The following is a 16,587-nucleotide window of genomic DNA, read 5'->3' on the forward strand; positions in this document are numbered from 1 at the left end:
GGAGAACTTAACAGCTACGTGCGGGTCAGATGCACATAGACACTGGGTCCTCGTGGGTTCATGAGACTTGCCTCACTGTCAAACACCCACTCCTTCATATAACTCAGCTGTGACCCAAACAAAGAGACACAAAATATTCTCCTGAGTAGGCAGTGGAGGTGGCACAGTGGTCTGAGATCAAATAGAGGTGCCTACATCCAGTTGTGGAGGACAAATGACTCAAGCTGTGAGTTAGGTTAAGGCACTTTTTAGCTGACAGACTTGGTCAAAACTCAGAATCAAAACACATAATCAGAAGACAAGACAAGACAACAACATAGACAAAGAGTCAACAAAAATAGACTTTGTTGCTGCCTAGGGTTTGCTCTAGGACTGGAATGTGTGTGTTTGTGTTTTCTTTTTTTTTATTTTTGGAAAAAAAAAAAAAGCCGTTTCTGAGCTTAAATGGTCCATAACATTGGCTCTGGCAGGTGAGTGTATTTGGGCACCAAGTTAGGACCATTTCCAATTTAAAGCCAGCTATATATGTGACTCTAGTACAACATAAAGAAAGCAAGTGTTGAAGATGTGCCTAACGGAGGGAACCAGCAGGATGATAAAGCTTGCTCTAAAAAGACGGAGTGGCACGGTGGTTCTAGAGGCCACTAGGGAAGTCAAAGCATCAGGATAAATAGCTAATGCATGTAGGGCTTAACACCTAGCTGATGGGTGGATATGTGCAGCAAACCACCATGGCACACATTTACCTATGTAATAAACCTTCATGTCCTGCACATGTGCCCCAGAACTAAATAAAATAAAATAAAAAGCTGGCTAATCATCAATACAATTATAATTTTTGAGGTTATTTTTTCTATTAAATAGAAATCATTTATATCTCTGCCAGATATAAATCCTCTAAATTGACATTTAATTTCTTAGAATCTGCATCTTAAACAACAGTAAAGTTAAAAATAAAGATATGCTTCTTTAAAGAATCAAATCACCCATGAGTGAAGCTATTATACTGTGGTGAAGCCATTGTACTAAGGCCACCATGACAAAGGTCATGTCATCTTTTTTTTTTTTTTTGCTTTATTTTCAAGTTTTTATATTTTATTAACAAATAGAATAGTCACTTAAAAACAATTTTTTTCTTCACCTTGATCTAACACGGGAAGCTAACCTTTGAGTTCGCCATGAGCCTTCTTCCATTCACAATGCTCTCAGAAGAAAACAATACATAAAGTTTCCAATATATAAGTGAAGAATAAGAAGTCTCAATAGGAAACAATTTATTCAGTATGGCAAAGGACAATGGCTGTGTCAAGGAAAATTCTAGAAAGAGAGGATTTACATTATTTTACATATTCAAATTCCTTTTCAACAGATACTGGTGAGGTTGCGGAGAAAAAGGGATGCTTTTACATTGTTGGTGGGAGTGTAAATTAGCTCATTCATTGTGGAAAACAGTATGGAAAATCCTCATAGACCTAAACACAGAAATACCATTTGACCCAGTAATCCCATATGGGTATATACCCAAAGAAATATAAATCATTCTGTTACAAAGATACATGCACACTTATGTTCATTGGAGCATGATTCACAATAGCAAAGACATGGAGTCAACTCAAATGCCCATCAATGATAGAATAAAAAAAGTAAATGTTGCACATATACAACATGGAATACTATGCAGCCATTAAAAGAAATAAGATCATGTCCTTTGCAGGGACACGGATAGAGTTGGAAGCCACTATTCTCAGCAAACTAATGCAGGAACAGAAAGCCAAGCACCTCATGTTCTCACTTATAAATGGGAGCTGAATGATGAGAATACATGACACACAGCAGGAAACAACACACACTAGGGCCTGTCAAAGATGGGGATGTGGGGAGGGAGAGAATCAGAAAGAACAGCTAATGGATGCTGGGCTTAATACCTAGGTGATGGGATGATCTGCACAGCAAAACACCATGGTACACTTTTACCTGTGTAACAAACCTACTCATTCGCACATGTACTCCTGAACTTAAAATAAAATTTGAAGAAAAAAATTTCCTTTCAGAAAAAACAAGTAAAAGCAATCATTTTAATTAATGACATTAAGAGTTGATTATCACAAGAGCCCAGAGTTAGGTGCTAGTCACTTACTTCCCTAATAACAAAATATATGCATTTAATTTGGACAATAAATATCTTGAGAAACAATATACAAATAAGATATTCATGAAACCTTTTGTTTTTCTTCTTTGGCCTCTTGATTCCTGACTCTTGATCATCAAATAATGTGTTCAATAAGAGGAAAGAAGAAAAGTCACAATATTTGATTTAGTTGTTATTAAGCAGTTGTAGACATGAAGGTCTGATGCAGGGTAGAAATTAAAGCTCTTTCCTAAAATAGGGACAATAGTTTAAGTATTGTTTTCTGTTTTAAGTATACTATAATTGTCCCTTCTGCAAATGCTTCTATATAAGGCAAGCACATGGTAATTATGAATAATATAATTATATATCATTATCTAAATTGTATATGCTTCAGCCCTGTCCCAGAAAAATGGATTCCTCATGGATCTTATTCATCACATCCAGGAATTAATCATTGCACATTCACCCTAATCAATAGTGTATTGATGATTAATAATGCTTATCAGCAATTAGTTTGCAGAAAAACAACATATACAGAATGCAACTCATCTAGGGGATGAAAAGCAGGAAGACATGGGTAATTGTGCCAGGAAGGGAAACTTGACATTGAAGGTCAAAGATATTTCCTTTCAGCAAAGAACCACACAGGGAGTCTTTATAGATATTTGAGGCAGAGAAGGAAGCATTGTTAAAACATGAAAAGGGAACTTTTTTGTCACTTGGATGAGCAGGAGAAAAAGCAAGAAGTGGGAATTACTCTGCGCCAGTGATTGGAACACTGAGTTCAAGAATAAAATCAACGCAAGAGAATCCAAACAAAGAATTACAATAGGCACACTTAGGGAATGAAATTGGATTTCTAAACTGGGTTTTGAGACCCCGCTATAAGCTATATGCTACACTAAGAGATAAATGCTACCAATTCTGTACATTTTCAGAGAGCCCTGTGCACTCCGGACAATGTACCAAATTGACTCACAACATGACCCCCATAAAGGGAAAGTTGCCTTTAGAAAAAAAGCTTTCTGAAAATCCTGTAGAATGTAGTGAAGATAACTACTTCCTTTCAAACAGGTCAGGAGGATAGTTGAAACTGTACATTGTTTAGAGGCATGAACAAGGGGCCTGAAAACTGACTTAATTCAAACCCCTAACACAGTAGAGCTTGCCATTCAACCAAAGCCTTATGCAAATTGTTTTCAGCTCTCAGATAGATGCTGTAAGCCTAATACAGCAGCTTATTTCATGGCTCTCATTTAACCCATCAATCCACAAAGCCAGCCTTTGGCTTGCAAAATAAGAAGGAATGACCAGAGTACAAAAACTAGACTAGAGGTGTGAGGGGGAGAAAGGGGAGAATGCAATGCCAAGAGGTGTACCTAAATATACACCAGAGGATGCCTCCTATGTGCATTCATTGCTGATAGCTTTTGTCCCATTGCAGAGATATGATTACCTGGATCTCAGCCAGTGTAACAGCAGGTGTTACTACTGACCATAAAGATATGCCATTCATTTTTAAAGCTAGTGCCAGTGTTTGGTGTTATGGTCTCCCTTGGCAATAACCTCAAGACACAAGGTACTAGGATCTGAAGAAGCATTTCTTTTTATGTGTTATAGCACTGGGGCAACATCTAGTTTGCCATCAAGACTGCTTAGAGGAAAAAGTTGGAATCTTTTCTTGTCCACATATCATTCCCCACCATTGATTTAACTTCCAGCGCCATCAAGTGATAAAATGCACTTTTGTTATAATATCCATTCTATCTGAATGGTAGCCAAAAAATATGTTTTGGCCAATTATATTGGTTTCTCACATTTAAGCTGATTTCTTAACATGCTTTTTATGAAATTCTGTCTATCCTGCTATAGAGCTATTTTCATTAATATTGAAAGATATGCAAGTTAGTGGGACAGGGAGATGGAGAAATTGTGTTATCCCTATGTTCATATGTGGGCATATGAATATGATTGTATACATTTTGTTCTATGAGAACTACCCACTAACCAACTCCCTGCTTACAATGTTGACCTTCTCCAAGTCATCCTCCCCAATTATAAAAGAAATAAAATGATCTCCCTATAATGCACATCTGACCATGGCACTTCTAAGTTTAAAATATCCCCACAATTCACCAAAAGTCTACTGAGCAATGTCCAAACAAACTAGCATGCTTCATAACGTCTTTATAAATAGACTCCCTGCCTTCATAGGCTCATTTCTCATCATTTCTCACCTTGCATTAGAGTCTCGTGGCAAACTTATAATTTAGTCTTTATTTCATGTTTTTACCCAGACTGTGACTCTTTGCTTGGTGGCCTTATCCTTTGTGAGCTCAGGCAGTCTTGCCTTCAGGAATCTTTTGCTGACTCTTTATATGCAGTTGGGATAAGTGCTTTATCTCCATATTTCTTTCTTCAAACTTCTATGCAAATCTTTATCCTCAAACCTAAGGTGCTTTATGGAAATCCATTAATGCATTCCTACTAAACTGTCAAATTCTAGGTGCTGTATTCTCAGCATACTTCCCTGCACAGAGAAGATACTCAATAAATGGATATTTTCCAAATGAATTAATAGTGAAAACATAATTGAACTGAATTCTGTAGTCTTTTCTCCCCAACCAGATAGTAATATGTTTTACATTAAAATCTGAGTATAACAACTGTGTTTTATGATTTATATAGTGCAGCTTGCAGACCATAGGTGCTTAATGAATGACTTTCAATTTCATGAAACCCCTCTGTGGTATTTTGCCTAAGATACTAGAATTCCAGAGCTAAAGCTCGTTTTATGCAAAATCTTCACTTGACATGCATTCCTCTGTGGCCTAAAAAAAGGACAAAATGACTCAACCAAAGCCACAAAACTTGATAGTGGCTTAAAGACTAAACATTCTTTTGACTCCCAGTCAAGGATATTTTCACCATTTTTAGATGGGATTATGAGTTGAGAAATTGTGGGTTAAGAGAGAGGAAGGAGTGACAGAAGACAGAAAAGTAAAATACACAAATTAATAAAATTTTGTTTTGGAACAAATCAGAGCGAGAAAAAAATTAAAGTGTCTAAGGGCTATGTCATTTTGTCAGATACTAATGAGAATACAATTTAGTAAAATAATTGGGTTTGACTGACAAGCTTCCAATATTGAATGTTACCAACTCAGCTGGAGAGGGCTGTCTGCCTTACTTAGTCCACCAATTTAAATGCTAATCTCTTTTGGAAACACCCCCACATGCGCACCCAGAAATAATACTTAGCTAGATATTTGGACATCCTGTAGCCTAGTCAAGTTGACACATAAAATTAACCATCACAACCTCCAACGTAAAGTCAAGGTTTAGGCTAACTTGTAAGTAGCAAAATCCATTATGCACTTTATGTGCTGGTGAAATTGCATAAATATGAACATTTACTTGGGGACCATAAGTCTGGTCATAATTTGTAAAATGAAATACAGCACAGACATGTGAAGGCTAAACCTGCGAGATAATAAAAGCTAAACTCTAGAATTATGAAAGTGGGAAAAGTGAGAGGCAGTTATAAAAACAATAAATATTAAAAATTAAAACGCTTCAGGTTAATTTTATTTCTGAGTAGCTTGCCTGAAGTCACACTGCAGAGATTCAGCCCCAGAGGTCTGGAAAATTCAGTGTTCTTTTCCACTGCTTTGCTCTGCCTCTTGGCCAAATGGGTAAATACATTCAACAGATATACATGGCACAAATAACTGCAAACACAGTATAATTCTTCAGGATCTTTTCATTTTATGCATGTCTAATGAATTTGGTAAAGTCAAGAGGGAGAAAAACAGCTAAGTGGATACAAAGATCTGAGTTTTCCTTTAACCCCATTTGTAAGTGAAACTCAAATAAACAAGGTGGCAAAATCACCTAATGATTGAAGCTAAAGACCGCCCCCACCAAGGGCCACTGCTTTTTATTTAATGAAACCACAAAAGACATCCAATGTGAGTTATGTGTAGGGCAGGCTATTGTGAATTTTTTTATTTGAAATGATGTTGATGTGTCAGATAGGCAGAAGAACGGCTCCCTCAAAAGATATTTGTGTCCTCATCACTGGAACCTATAAATGTTACCTTATATAGCAAAAAGGCCTTTGCATAGGTGATTAAGTTAAGGAATTTAAGATGGAGAGATTATCGAGTTGAACAATAAATACAATCCCAACTGTTGTTACAAGAGAGAAGCAGAAGGAGTTTTTTGTTATTTGGAGATGGATTCTTGCTCTCTTGCCCAGGCTGGCATGCAATGGCACAATCTTGGCTCACTGCAACCTCCGCCTCGCAGAGGGAGCTTTGATGCAGACAGAAGGGGAGGAGGAAATGTGACCACAGAGGCAGAGATTGGAGTGATGCAACCACAAGAGAAGGAGGAATGCCAGAAGCCACCAGAAGCAGAAAGAGACAAAGAATAGGGCCTCCAGAAAGAGCATGGTCCTGCTGACACTTTAATTCCACTCAGTAATACTGATTTTGGATTTCAGGCCCCCATAACCTTGAGAAAATAAATTTCTGTTGTTTTGAGTCCCCACATTTGTGCTTATTTGCTGCAGCAGCCACAGGAAATTAGAATGCCAAATGACGCAAACAAGCTAAGTCATAAACAGCCTAAAAACCATGCAATACATCATTGGACTATATCCTTTTCACAGAGAAACAATAAACAGGGCCTCACTTCCACTAAGCCATATCTCAAAGAAAATTTGGATTGACCTTGGAAAACAGAATATTGTGATTTCTCAGGCTTTGTGTATTCCATGTGCATACTGTGGTACAGCAATTCTCTCTATACTGTCCATTTAGGTAGTTATGATTACAGGTTTGACTGGGTTAGGTTGTTAGAGTTGACAGAATGAATGAGTGCTAATAAAATGACGATGTGTTCTGCTATCCTGTCACTGAACCGATGCAATGGTTTATAACAGCATGATGAAACAAAGTAATTGGATACTGTAATGAATTTGAAGTATTATAATTTTGATGGTCTCAGGAATTATGATAAGTGTTAAACAGTAACAGTCACATTCCTTCTGGTCCACAGGCTCGGTGGGATGGCTTGACTGGGCGTATCACCTTCAATAAAACCAATGGCTTGAGGAAGGATTTTGATCTGGACATTATTAGTCTCAAAGAGGAAGGAACTGAAAAGGTAACCTCCTTAATAATATAAATAAATAAAATAACAAATGAACATTGCTCAAGCATTTTTATTAAATTGCACAGACAAGTAGGTAAATCATGAAGTGATTCTCTTGGCATGTTATTTTGCATCCAGTTTGTTTATCTTTCTTTTACCTGTAGATAGATGTTGATGTGCTAGATTCTTAAATTTCATGTGTTAGTAATAGCAATGCTAATTGGTGTTTATATAGTGCTTCATTTATGTAGCAAGTGTGTTTATATTATTATATTTATAACCCTATAGTTGGGTGTTATTAAGCCCATGTCTTAAAGGTTTTAACAAATTGAGTTTAGACTTGGAAATGCAGAAGCTGTCAATGGTTTATCGATGGAATGGCATCCAACAGTTACCCAGAAATTATTTTAATTGCACATTTTATTTTATTTTGAGATTGGTGACAGGCAGAATAAATAGGTTAGAAGAGAATTATTAGAGCAAATTAACATTGCATTCTTAATTTTAGGACAAATGCCAAAAAACTGTATTTTAACGTTGGGTTCTCACTTTAGGAATATTTTAGTTGTAGTTCTGAATCTGTCCATGTTTAAAGTTCTACTTTAGTTACTATTTAGAGTAACAATTGTAAACTATTTGGTTAAATAACAATGATAAAATAATTTGGCTTCTCAGCATATTTTATTAAACCAGTTTTAGTATTCATGATTATACGTTGGAATTAACAGAGTTTGAAGATTTTGCACTGAAAATGTTACAGAAAAACAACTGAAACCCCCAAAACAATCACCTAAACAGAAAACTCTGTAATCTGACATTTTTTCCCACTATAGTGAATAAGATAGTGTGCTGAATATAACAGTGGCTTTGGGAACAATCGATTGCTTGCTTAATTAGAAATAGTTGGGTTGATTTTTTTAAATGAGGTAAGGTTTTCACTTCTGTTCTCTTGCTTTTGTTAACTGGGACACATTTTTTTTTTGCAGGTGCTAACTACCCCCCCCCAAAAAAAAACATTAATGGAAGCAAAGATCATTTAGGCTAAATGTAATAGAAGGTGACCACTGGTGTGAACTGTTTGAGGAAAATAATTCATTTGCAGCTTTGAGAGTACACATTATATATGCAGGTTTCTCCGTTCAAAAATGCCTCTCCCATCCTCTGGCTTTCTCTCCACTCTGATGTGTCCCTCTGTTGGTCTGACATGCTCTGATAGAGCACAAGGCATCCAGCCAGCCTCCACAATGGTGTGTGGGATGTTGGCTGGAGGGAACAACAACAACAAAAAAATCCTTGTTATTATTTGAAAGCCTACAGTATTTTTTAAGAAAATGTCTGCTTCTTGAAGCATGAGTCTTTCCCTGACTCTCTTCTCCTCTTTATGTATAGCATTGAAGAGGGGAGAAAAGCTGTTAAGGAAACATCTTTTTGGCTAGGTGAATGATGAACTAGATGAAGCTATTGTTATGCTTTCACAGCTATCTATACACTGTAATACTATGCACATTGCATTGGTGTTTTTCCATCAAAGGCAAAATTGAATTAGATGAAAGTGTTTTGTGTTTGTCTCTTATCTCTTCATTGTTTGCAATAACTTTTCTTTCTTTAGGTGTCTGGGGCTCAATTCCCGAGAAGGCTGATTGAGCCTTAAGGCAATGGGGAGAAACCAACATACCTCTCTCAGGAGCAGAGGGAGGAAATGCCCAATCAGCCTCTCTTGGGGTCAATAGGAATAACTATTAGAAAAATCCCATTCTCACTTTCACTCAAATTTCCACTGCCTTGAAGCTCATAATCAAACAATAAGTCATGAAGCATTCTTTTTTTTGGTTAGGAAGTGTGTGTGTGTGTGTGTGTGTGTGTGTGTGTGTGTGTGTATTGATTGATTTGTTGGTTGACTGATTGATTGATTTTAGTTACCAATCCCTTAAAAGGGTCTTCTTAAGGAACAATGAAGCCCCTTAATACTGCAGCATACCTGTATACACTGAAAAGCACATTAAGTCATTTTTTTGGTGTGTGAAAGGAAAAGGAAAAATGGAGTCTTACCACCAGGTAACTTCTGTGAGACCCAAGTCTTGATTCATCTCTTTGCTGTACCTATTGTCAGGCTTTATATTGAATTAAGATGCAAAATTCCAAAAAATGGGTGGGAACTTAACACTCTAAGCACTCACACACCACGATTCCATCTGGGTTTCACGCTCTATTTTAATTAAGTGCTATTTTTATTTTATTTTTCTCTCTGAAAACCAAGGCTGCTGGCGAAGTGTCTAAACACTTGTATAAAGTGTGGAAGAAGGTTTGTACTCTGACAACAACTGCAGGAAACCTGGGGGTGGGATGGGGAATGTCACTGGAAAAGCCTGCGTCCTTCTAATATTGCTGGACCTGTAGCTCTCCAATTGCAGTTTAGAGGGGATGTTGCATGTAAAGAGAGAGCAAGAGTGATTAAAATGTTCTCTCTCAACATCACCTGTGAATTGAAAACAGGTTTGCAATGGATAAAATAATGGTGGATTAAATATTTCCCCCAAGATTATTTTTGTTTCTCTCAGGCAGGATCAGTCCCTGTTAGAATTGAAAGCAGGTAACTGTAACAGAAGGAATTTACATTCCTTCTGAAATCACTAAGTATTTTCCCTAAGTGGGAGAAAAACAACAATAGATTTGATCCATTAGACTAATCAGAGGGGCTATGGCTTCAGAAGTCTAGGACATGTCCTTCAACGTCACCACCACAAAGTATGAACCATTTTCAGAAATTTCCTTTTCTTATGAGCTATCTTTTGTTTTGTATGATATCTTCATCAGAGCATACTGTATTGCAATTTGTTTTAGAGCCACAGTTGTAAAGAGGACACAAACATTAGGGACCTTGGAAAGAAAATGAGATTATCTTGTGAATTATAACACCCACTATTTTATAGTTTATTATACAGTGCCATGTTGCCAATGAGTGCGCATAGATTTATATAAGCAAATATTAGATATTAAAAACATTTGGATCAGAGAAAGGTCCCAGTGATAAGCAAACATTTTCTTTCATTTCCCCTCTCTTTCTCTTCCTCCTCTCCTTCCTTTCCTCTCTGTCTCTCTCTCTAAAACTACTTGCTAAATAACCTGTGGACTGATGATGGACCTTAAATTGCTTCAGGTTGTTCAACTTGAACAGCTTTGTCGGGTTCACTTTCATCTTCAAATTATCAGCTACGTCACAGAAAGGGTACACAAGTTTCCTCCCTATAGCCAAATGCCTTGTCTCCCTCTTAGTAATACTCAGTGATGAATTCAAAAATTTTTTCTTTTTAAGTTTTCAAAACACAGGTTTAAAAACCTTGCTTTGATCTTCAGTGAACACGGCTACTAAAGGCACACAGAAGGTGATCAGTAAATGGATGAGCCTAACTGGCACCCAGAAAAGAAAAATAAAATCTATTACACTAATCCATCTTGAGACTCTGGGCACTTTGAATTAATCTAATACAAATATCCTAGGGAATGGAATCCAAGCTTTCAAATTACATGCAGGGGAGAAGGGGTGTCCTCTATTTGTCACTAAACTGCAATAACCACACCCACTTCCCAGGGATGTAACTTTCCGGTCTTGATCCTCTCTGCCTTCCCGCCTCTTCCTTCCTCGTAGCCCATCATGTTCCACATTGTAAGTTGCATATACCGTGATGTGCTGTTTTGTGTTGACTGTTCATCAAAAATTCACAGTAACCTGATTTCTAGCACAAGTGACCCATTCAGACCCAAGGAGAACATTGCACTTTTTCCAGAAGTCTCCAACTTAAAGAAAAATCCACCTTCGTCATATTTAAATTCCAAAAGCTTTCCTCAGTACTCTTATTTTAGAATAATATTATTCACCTGAAATTCTTTCCAAACGAGGGAGAAAGCAATCTTTACAACATTCCTCACTAAAATATTTGTTATATAAGACTCATAACACAGGAAACACATATACCTTTATCTTTTCCCTAGATACCTGATTATTTCCCTCAGCCATTTTAGATGTAGAGTTTACATGAATCACTGCCTAGGTTTGGAAGGTAGATACTATTCTCTGAACGCCCTTTTTATTGCATTGCTTTTTTTAAAAAAGTTTGCTTAATGTCATTTGGGCACTCATTTTCAAATAATTTTCTCAGTTGTCCTAGATGACAAATGGCCGTTCCCTTGTGCCAGCTTACAAAGTGAAAGAAATCAGGGCCAGATAATTTAGACATTGAGCGCTCCTCCCCACCAGTAACTGATCCACACTCCACTACTTCTCACTGGCAAATGACTGCTGTCTGCTTTCACTACAAAGTTTGAAAATTGAGGTTCCGCTCCCTGGAGGCAGTCCTCCTAGGTCGCAGAACGGACTGAAATGTCAAATGTCCAGGCATCTTCTTAACTGCACCTCTCTCTCCAGCACACATGAATCATGAGGTCTGACTTCTTTAAAGAGACACATTCATTTCCTGACAACATATTTATTTACTTCAAGTAACAGATAAAGCCACTTGACTACTTGGGTTTAAAAGACACAGGTGCACATATGTGCTCATGCGTGCACGTACACACACACACACATGCACACACTTCTGTTTTGCTGATTACAAGTTTGGAAACAGAGTATTGAGGTCATTCAAATTGCATATATGTACTGAACATTTCCCAGGATTAGCCTGACCTTTGCTGTATTTTGATACTCTTCTAGTCTGCATTTTAAGGATTTTCTGTGGGTTCCTCTGTAGAGATAATAAGGGAAAAATTGGTCACCCTTTTCTCATTTTAAGGAGAAAAGTTTAAACTGAATAGGACTTGGGATTTAGTTGATTGGATCAGAAGCAGCAATGATCTCTTAGCTTCAGCACTTTTAGTGTAGATGGCAAAAGAAAGAAAAACCAGACATCAGGCTGTGGTGTCTATTTGTCCTCAAGTTCAAGTTTTAGTTTACAAGACAGTGATATTGCTAGGCTGTTGAACACAGTCATTTTCAAGTATTAGTGTAGTTCCTTCCAACACACACATACATGACGTTAATAGAAATAAGATTTAGAGAATACACCTTTTTACATAACCAAGTGGCTAAAAACAGTCATTTTCTCCACCCTTCAATACTTACTTAATTAAAACTTAGATTCCATTCTCCTCAGTGTCTACGTGAAGCTTTAATTAGAAGTACAGTCAGGGCCCAATTTACACACAGTTTTCATGAAGCTAGGAGTCAATTGTTCACAACCTAAAGCATAGCCTTGGATGAAAATCAACAGACAGGTGTATTTAGCCTTAGTTACATTTCCTAGAAGCAAAAGTCCCTGCCTCAGAAGAAGGGGTGGAGGTTGAGAAGAAAAAGAAGAAAATGCTGTCCACTTTTCCCCACTCTAAAGCCAGACAGAGAAAGCTGAAGATTATTCCACCAATAGACATATAATGTGCGTTCTCAATGATACTCATCACACTAGATCCAGGAAATGTTGAATGGTTATTAACAGTACAGCCTACAACCCAACAAACACCTCTTTTCAGGCAGGATCACAGTATTTTCAAATGCAGAATCTGTCCCATTCCCCCATTTACCTACACCTGTCTCTTTATTTCTCCAATCAACTAACCCTAATTAAGTAGAAAAAAAACCGAAATGGAAATAGTTTACACTGATGTGTGAATGTGTAATATTCCTTGAAAATTCCTCAAAGCATTGATGTCTATAAAAAAGACACTTGTCCAGCTAAATAAATTTCTAGCTGCTAAATATAGGCAGTAAATCAGAGTCAAGAAATAGAAAAGCAAAGGGGGATGGAGCCTAACGCTCCCACCTGTCTTCCCATTGGAGGAATATATTTAGGAACCAAGCATACATCCACCCTGTCCGTCTCAGGGCATGTCCAGGTGTTCATGTTCCTAAACTGCCCCCCTTTTCAGATTTCTTTTACTTTATCGGATTCTGAATTTTTTTTTTTAAATTATGAATGAGTCCAAATTCCTTCACGACAGGTAAGGTTGAAGAAAATACGGAGACAGTCTTTTGAATGCCCTCTATTGTTAACATGTGCACAGCTCTTAACACACACCAACACTTCCACATACATCATCTGATTATTTGATCTTCTCGTTATTCCTATGAAATACTTTATAGGTAAAGAATCGACTAAAGCGCAGAAAAATTAGAATCTCATCCAAGGACACACCACAACAAGGTCTTCCTCGCTCTAAAACATACTTGCAGGCCACTACATGAGGCTGTCATTAAATGCCTGTAGAAAGATTCAGAAAAATAACTCAAAATCCCTAAGACTCCTCTTCCGGGTTCCCTCAGAGGCTGAAGAAATCAATATAGTTCTACACGGCCTCATAACCCAGGAGTGACTTGGCCACTGGAGAAAACTGTGGATCATTATTTTTAAAAAGAGTAATGGGCTTTACTGAATGCCAATTGCCATGGTTGGTTTTGTGACAGAAAAATCAGTGAGCAGTAAAAGTGAGTATACTCACTGAAGGAGTTCATGATCAAGTGGGCAGACAGGACAGGTAAACAGATAAATAATAACAGAAGAGGCTAGCTGCTGTGACAGAGATATGAACAGAGTCCTGGTAGAGTTCCCGAGATGCACTGTTTGCTCAGCTTTGGCTCCTCAAAGGAGACAGGCCCTGAGCTTAGTCTACTTCTCATCCACATGACATGTTTTCTTCCACTTGCCTTTCTCTTTTTGTAGAAAAAAAAAAAATCTTTGTTTTTTCAATGTCTTGCTTTGTCATCCAGGCTGGAGTGCAATGGTGCAATCACTGCTCACTGCAGTCTTGACTTCCTGGACCCAAGCGATCCTCCCATCTCAGCCTCCTGAGTAGCTGAGGCTGCAGGCATGCACCATCATGCCTGGCTAATTTTTTTAAATTTTTTATAGAGATAGAGTCCCACTATGTTGCCAAGCTGATTTTGAACACCTGGTCTCAAGAGATCCTCCCACCCTGGCCTTCCAAAGCACTGGGATTACAGGCATGTGCCACAGCACCCCACTATCTTTCCCTTTCAGATGCCTGGTCTCTCCACCATTTATCCTGCTCCTTCACCCCATTATTCATAAATTTTAAATTAATTAGTGATATCACTTTAGCAGCCTAAGGTTTATGTTAGCAGAATGTAAGATCCACAAGGGAAGAAACTCTTGTGTATTCTATTCATTGTTATGTCCTCAGGTGCCTGGAACAGTTCCCGGCACTTAAGTAGATCCTCAACAAATATATATAGGAAGAAAAATCTGATATTCATTTAAGAATTCTTAAACATTTTTAATTTAAAAGAGAACAATGAGCTTACTAAATTTAAAACAAAAAGACCTCCACCTACCCTACCCCCAGTAGCACAGATATATCCTCTTTTGTCTACATATTCATTTCTCCATTATTTCATTTTCACACATTTAGTAGCTTCCACTGTGATGCCCTGGTATCCCAAACTGTGAGATTTTGCCCATGCCTGGTAGAGAAAGGGCCTCTCTTTGGTGTAAATGTCACACTGACAGCCAGCAGCCTCTGATGTACTGTGTTCTGTGTAGATTGGGATTTGGAATTCCAACAGTGGGCTTAACATGACGGATAGCAACAAAGACAAGTCCAGCAATATCACCGATTCACTGGCCAACCGAACACTCATTGTCACCACCATTCTGGTAAGTTGACTTCACGGAATTGAGGATGTCTTACCCAGACTCCTGCCTTAGACTTTGAAGCATTCCTCAACTGTCTTTTTCATGCCAAAGCTTCTGTCTGCAAATGCCTATTTTTAATGGAGACACTAAAAGCCTGTGTTTGTATGTACTTACAATAAGATTGAATTACAAGCTTCTAACATCGTTCTGAAGATCTCCCACCTCCAGACATTGCCAGTCCTGCTCAGCCCCACCTCTATCGCCTCCCAGCTTGTCTCCTTTACTTTCTGACTGCTGGTTGGTTTCAACCATGTGGAGACCCTAGTAAGAGACTAGAGAAGTGGAAAAAGAGAGGTAATAGAAGCTCTTCTCCCGTTCCCTCCCATCCACTACTAGGAGTTTTTGCAGAACCTCCGACTTTCTACAATCATAGCTTCTGCTTGTCAATGGCGCTGTTTCTAGGGTCCAGCTGCACTGATCGTCAGGAATACCCTTTCCTCCCTTCTGCCTCAGCCCTGGGTGGTACAGGTTTCCCCGTGAGGCTGTTGCCTGTGTGTCTATGACTTGCTGCCAAATCGGACTCCACCTCCCTTGGCTCCTTTTGCTCTGCTCACACTTCTGTACACAGCTCCTTTACTAACTGCTCTTGAAAAATCCTGCTCCCTGTTAGAGCCCCAGTCACGCCCCCATCCAGCCACTGTACAGCTACCAGTTTATTTTCCGTGTTTTCCTTTCACCAGGGAGTTAGCTGAGCAGCAGTAGCCCTCCCTGAAATCCTTACTTGCAGACATCCTGTCTTACACCAGTCCGTAATATCAAAACAGTTTATTGTTGATGTTATTAACTTGTGAGAATTCTTCATCCAAAGTAAAAACTGTTACTCTTCTAGTTACTACTTTCTCTATGACTGTCTTATGAAAATAGAGGGTTCTCTGTTGTGTTTGAATGACCCCACTATCAGTTTATTTGAGGATAAACCTAAAGAATATGTCAGCAGTATAGCAACTATTATAATTTTATAAAACAAAATGAGCATTTAGTCAAATGAGCATTAACAAGGTTATAGATGCATGGTAGTAAGCAAATGTACATTATTTATAGGAGAGGGGATTGATCACATACCTGGATAAGGAGAGAATAACCAGATGTGAGATTTAAGGTTTTAAAAAAGAAAATGGGACAGATGATAAAAGACATAAAAACGGCCTTTGGGATGGGCTACCCTGAAGGAAACCAACCAAAATATGTAGATAGTAAGTGAATAGTTAAATTGAGATGAAATTTAGATGAAGAAATGAGAATAGTCATAGATAGGAAGCACATAGAATGAAAGGGGATATTTAGTGATACACATTTCTCCATCATGAGGCTCTGAGATAAAACCCAGAAGAGCGAGGAGTCATACAAAAAAAGCTTGGATATTGGTACAACAGGTGGCCAGGCATCTGGGCTCCCATTGCCCTCTGTGCCTTCCTTCTTCTCAGACCCAACATTTAAATGTGACTATGTCTCCATCACACCATTTCCTCACAGCCCCACCCTCCACAGGGAAGGAAAAGCTCCCATCTAAAGAGGCAGAAGGGGAAGAAACAGTAATAGAGGAAGTGTTCTGTATTTATAGAAGGCATAGGCAGGCAGATGAGTGAATGCCTT

General features: G+C 38.2%; 1 protein-coding gene across 11 annotated transcripts in view; it reads left to right on the forward strand.

Annotated features, from left to right (window-relative positions):
• Positions 1-16,587, forward strand: part of GRIK1 (glutamate ionotropic receptor kainate type subunit 1) — a 386,281-nt gene that overhangs the window by 319,290 nt on the left and 50,404 nt on the right. For 6 of the 11 annotated variants that reach the window (XM_032277062.1, XM_032277059.1, XM_032277063.1 and 3 more), the window contains 3 exons: positions 7,196-7,303; positions 9,549-9,593; positions 14,842-14,955. In XM_032277062.1, the coding sequence (XP_032132953.1) occupies positions 7,196-7,303; positions 9,549-9,593; positions 14,842-14,955 (267 nt within the window). The remainder of the gene's footprint in view (positions 1-7,195; positions 7,304-9,548; positions 9,594-14,841; positions 14,956-16,587) is intronic. The other 5 variants (XM_032277060.1, XM_032277066.1, XM_032277067.1 and 2 more) reach the window with 1 other exon arrangement.

The sequence above is a fragment of the Sapajus apella genome, unplaced genomic scaffold (genome assembly GCF_009761245.1).
Source record: "Sapajus apella isolate SASKATOON/1434 unplaced genomic scaffold, GSC_monkey_1.0 scaffold8, whole genome shotgun sequence".
NCBI lineage: Eukaryota > Metazoa > Chordata > Mammalia > Primates > Cebidae > Sapajus > Sapajus apella.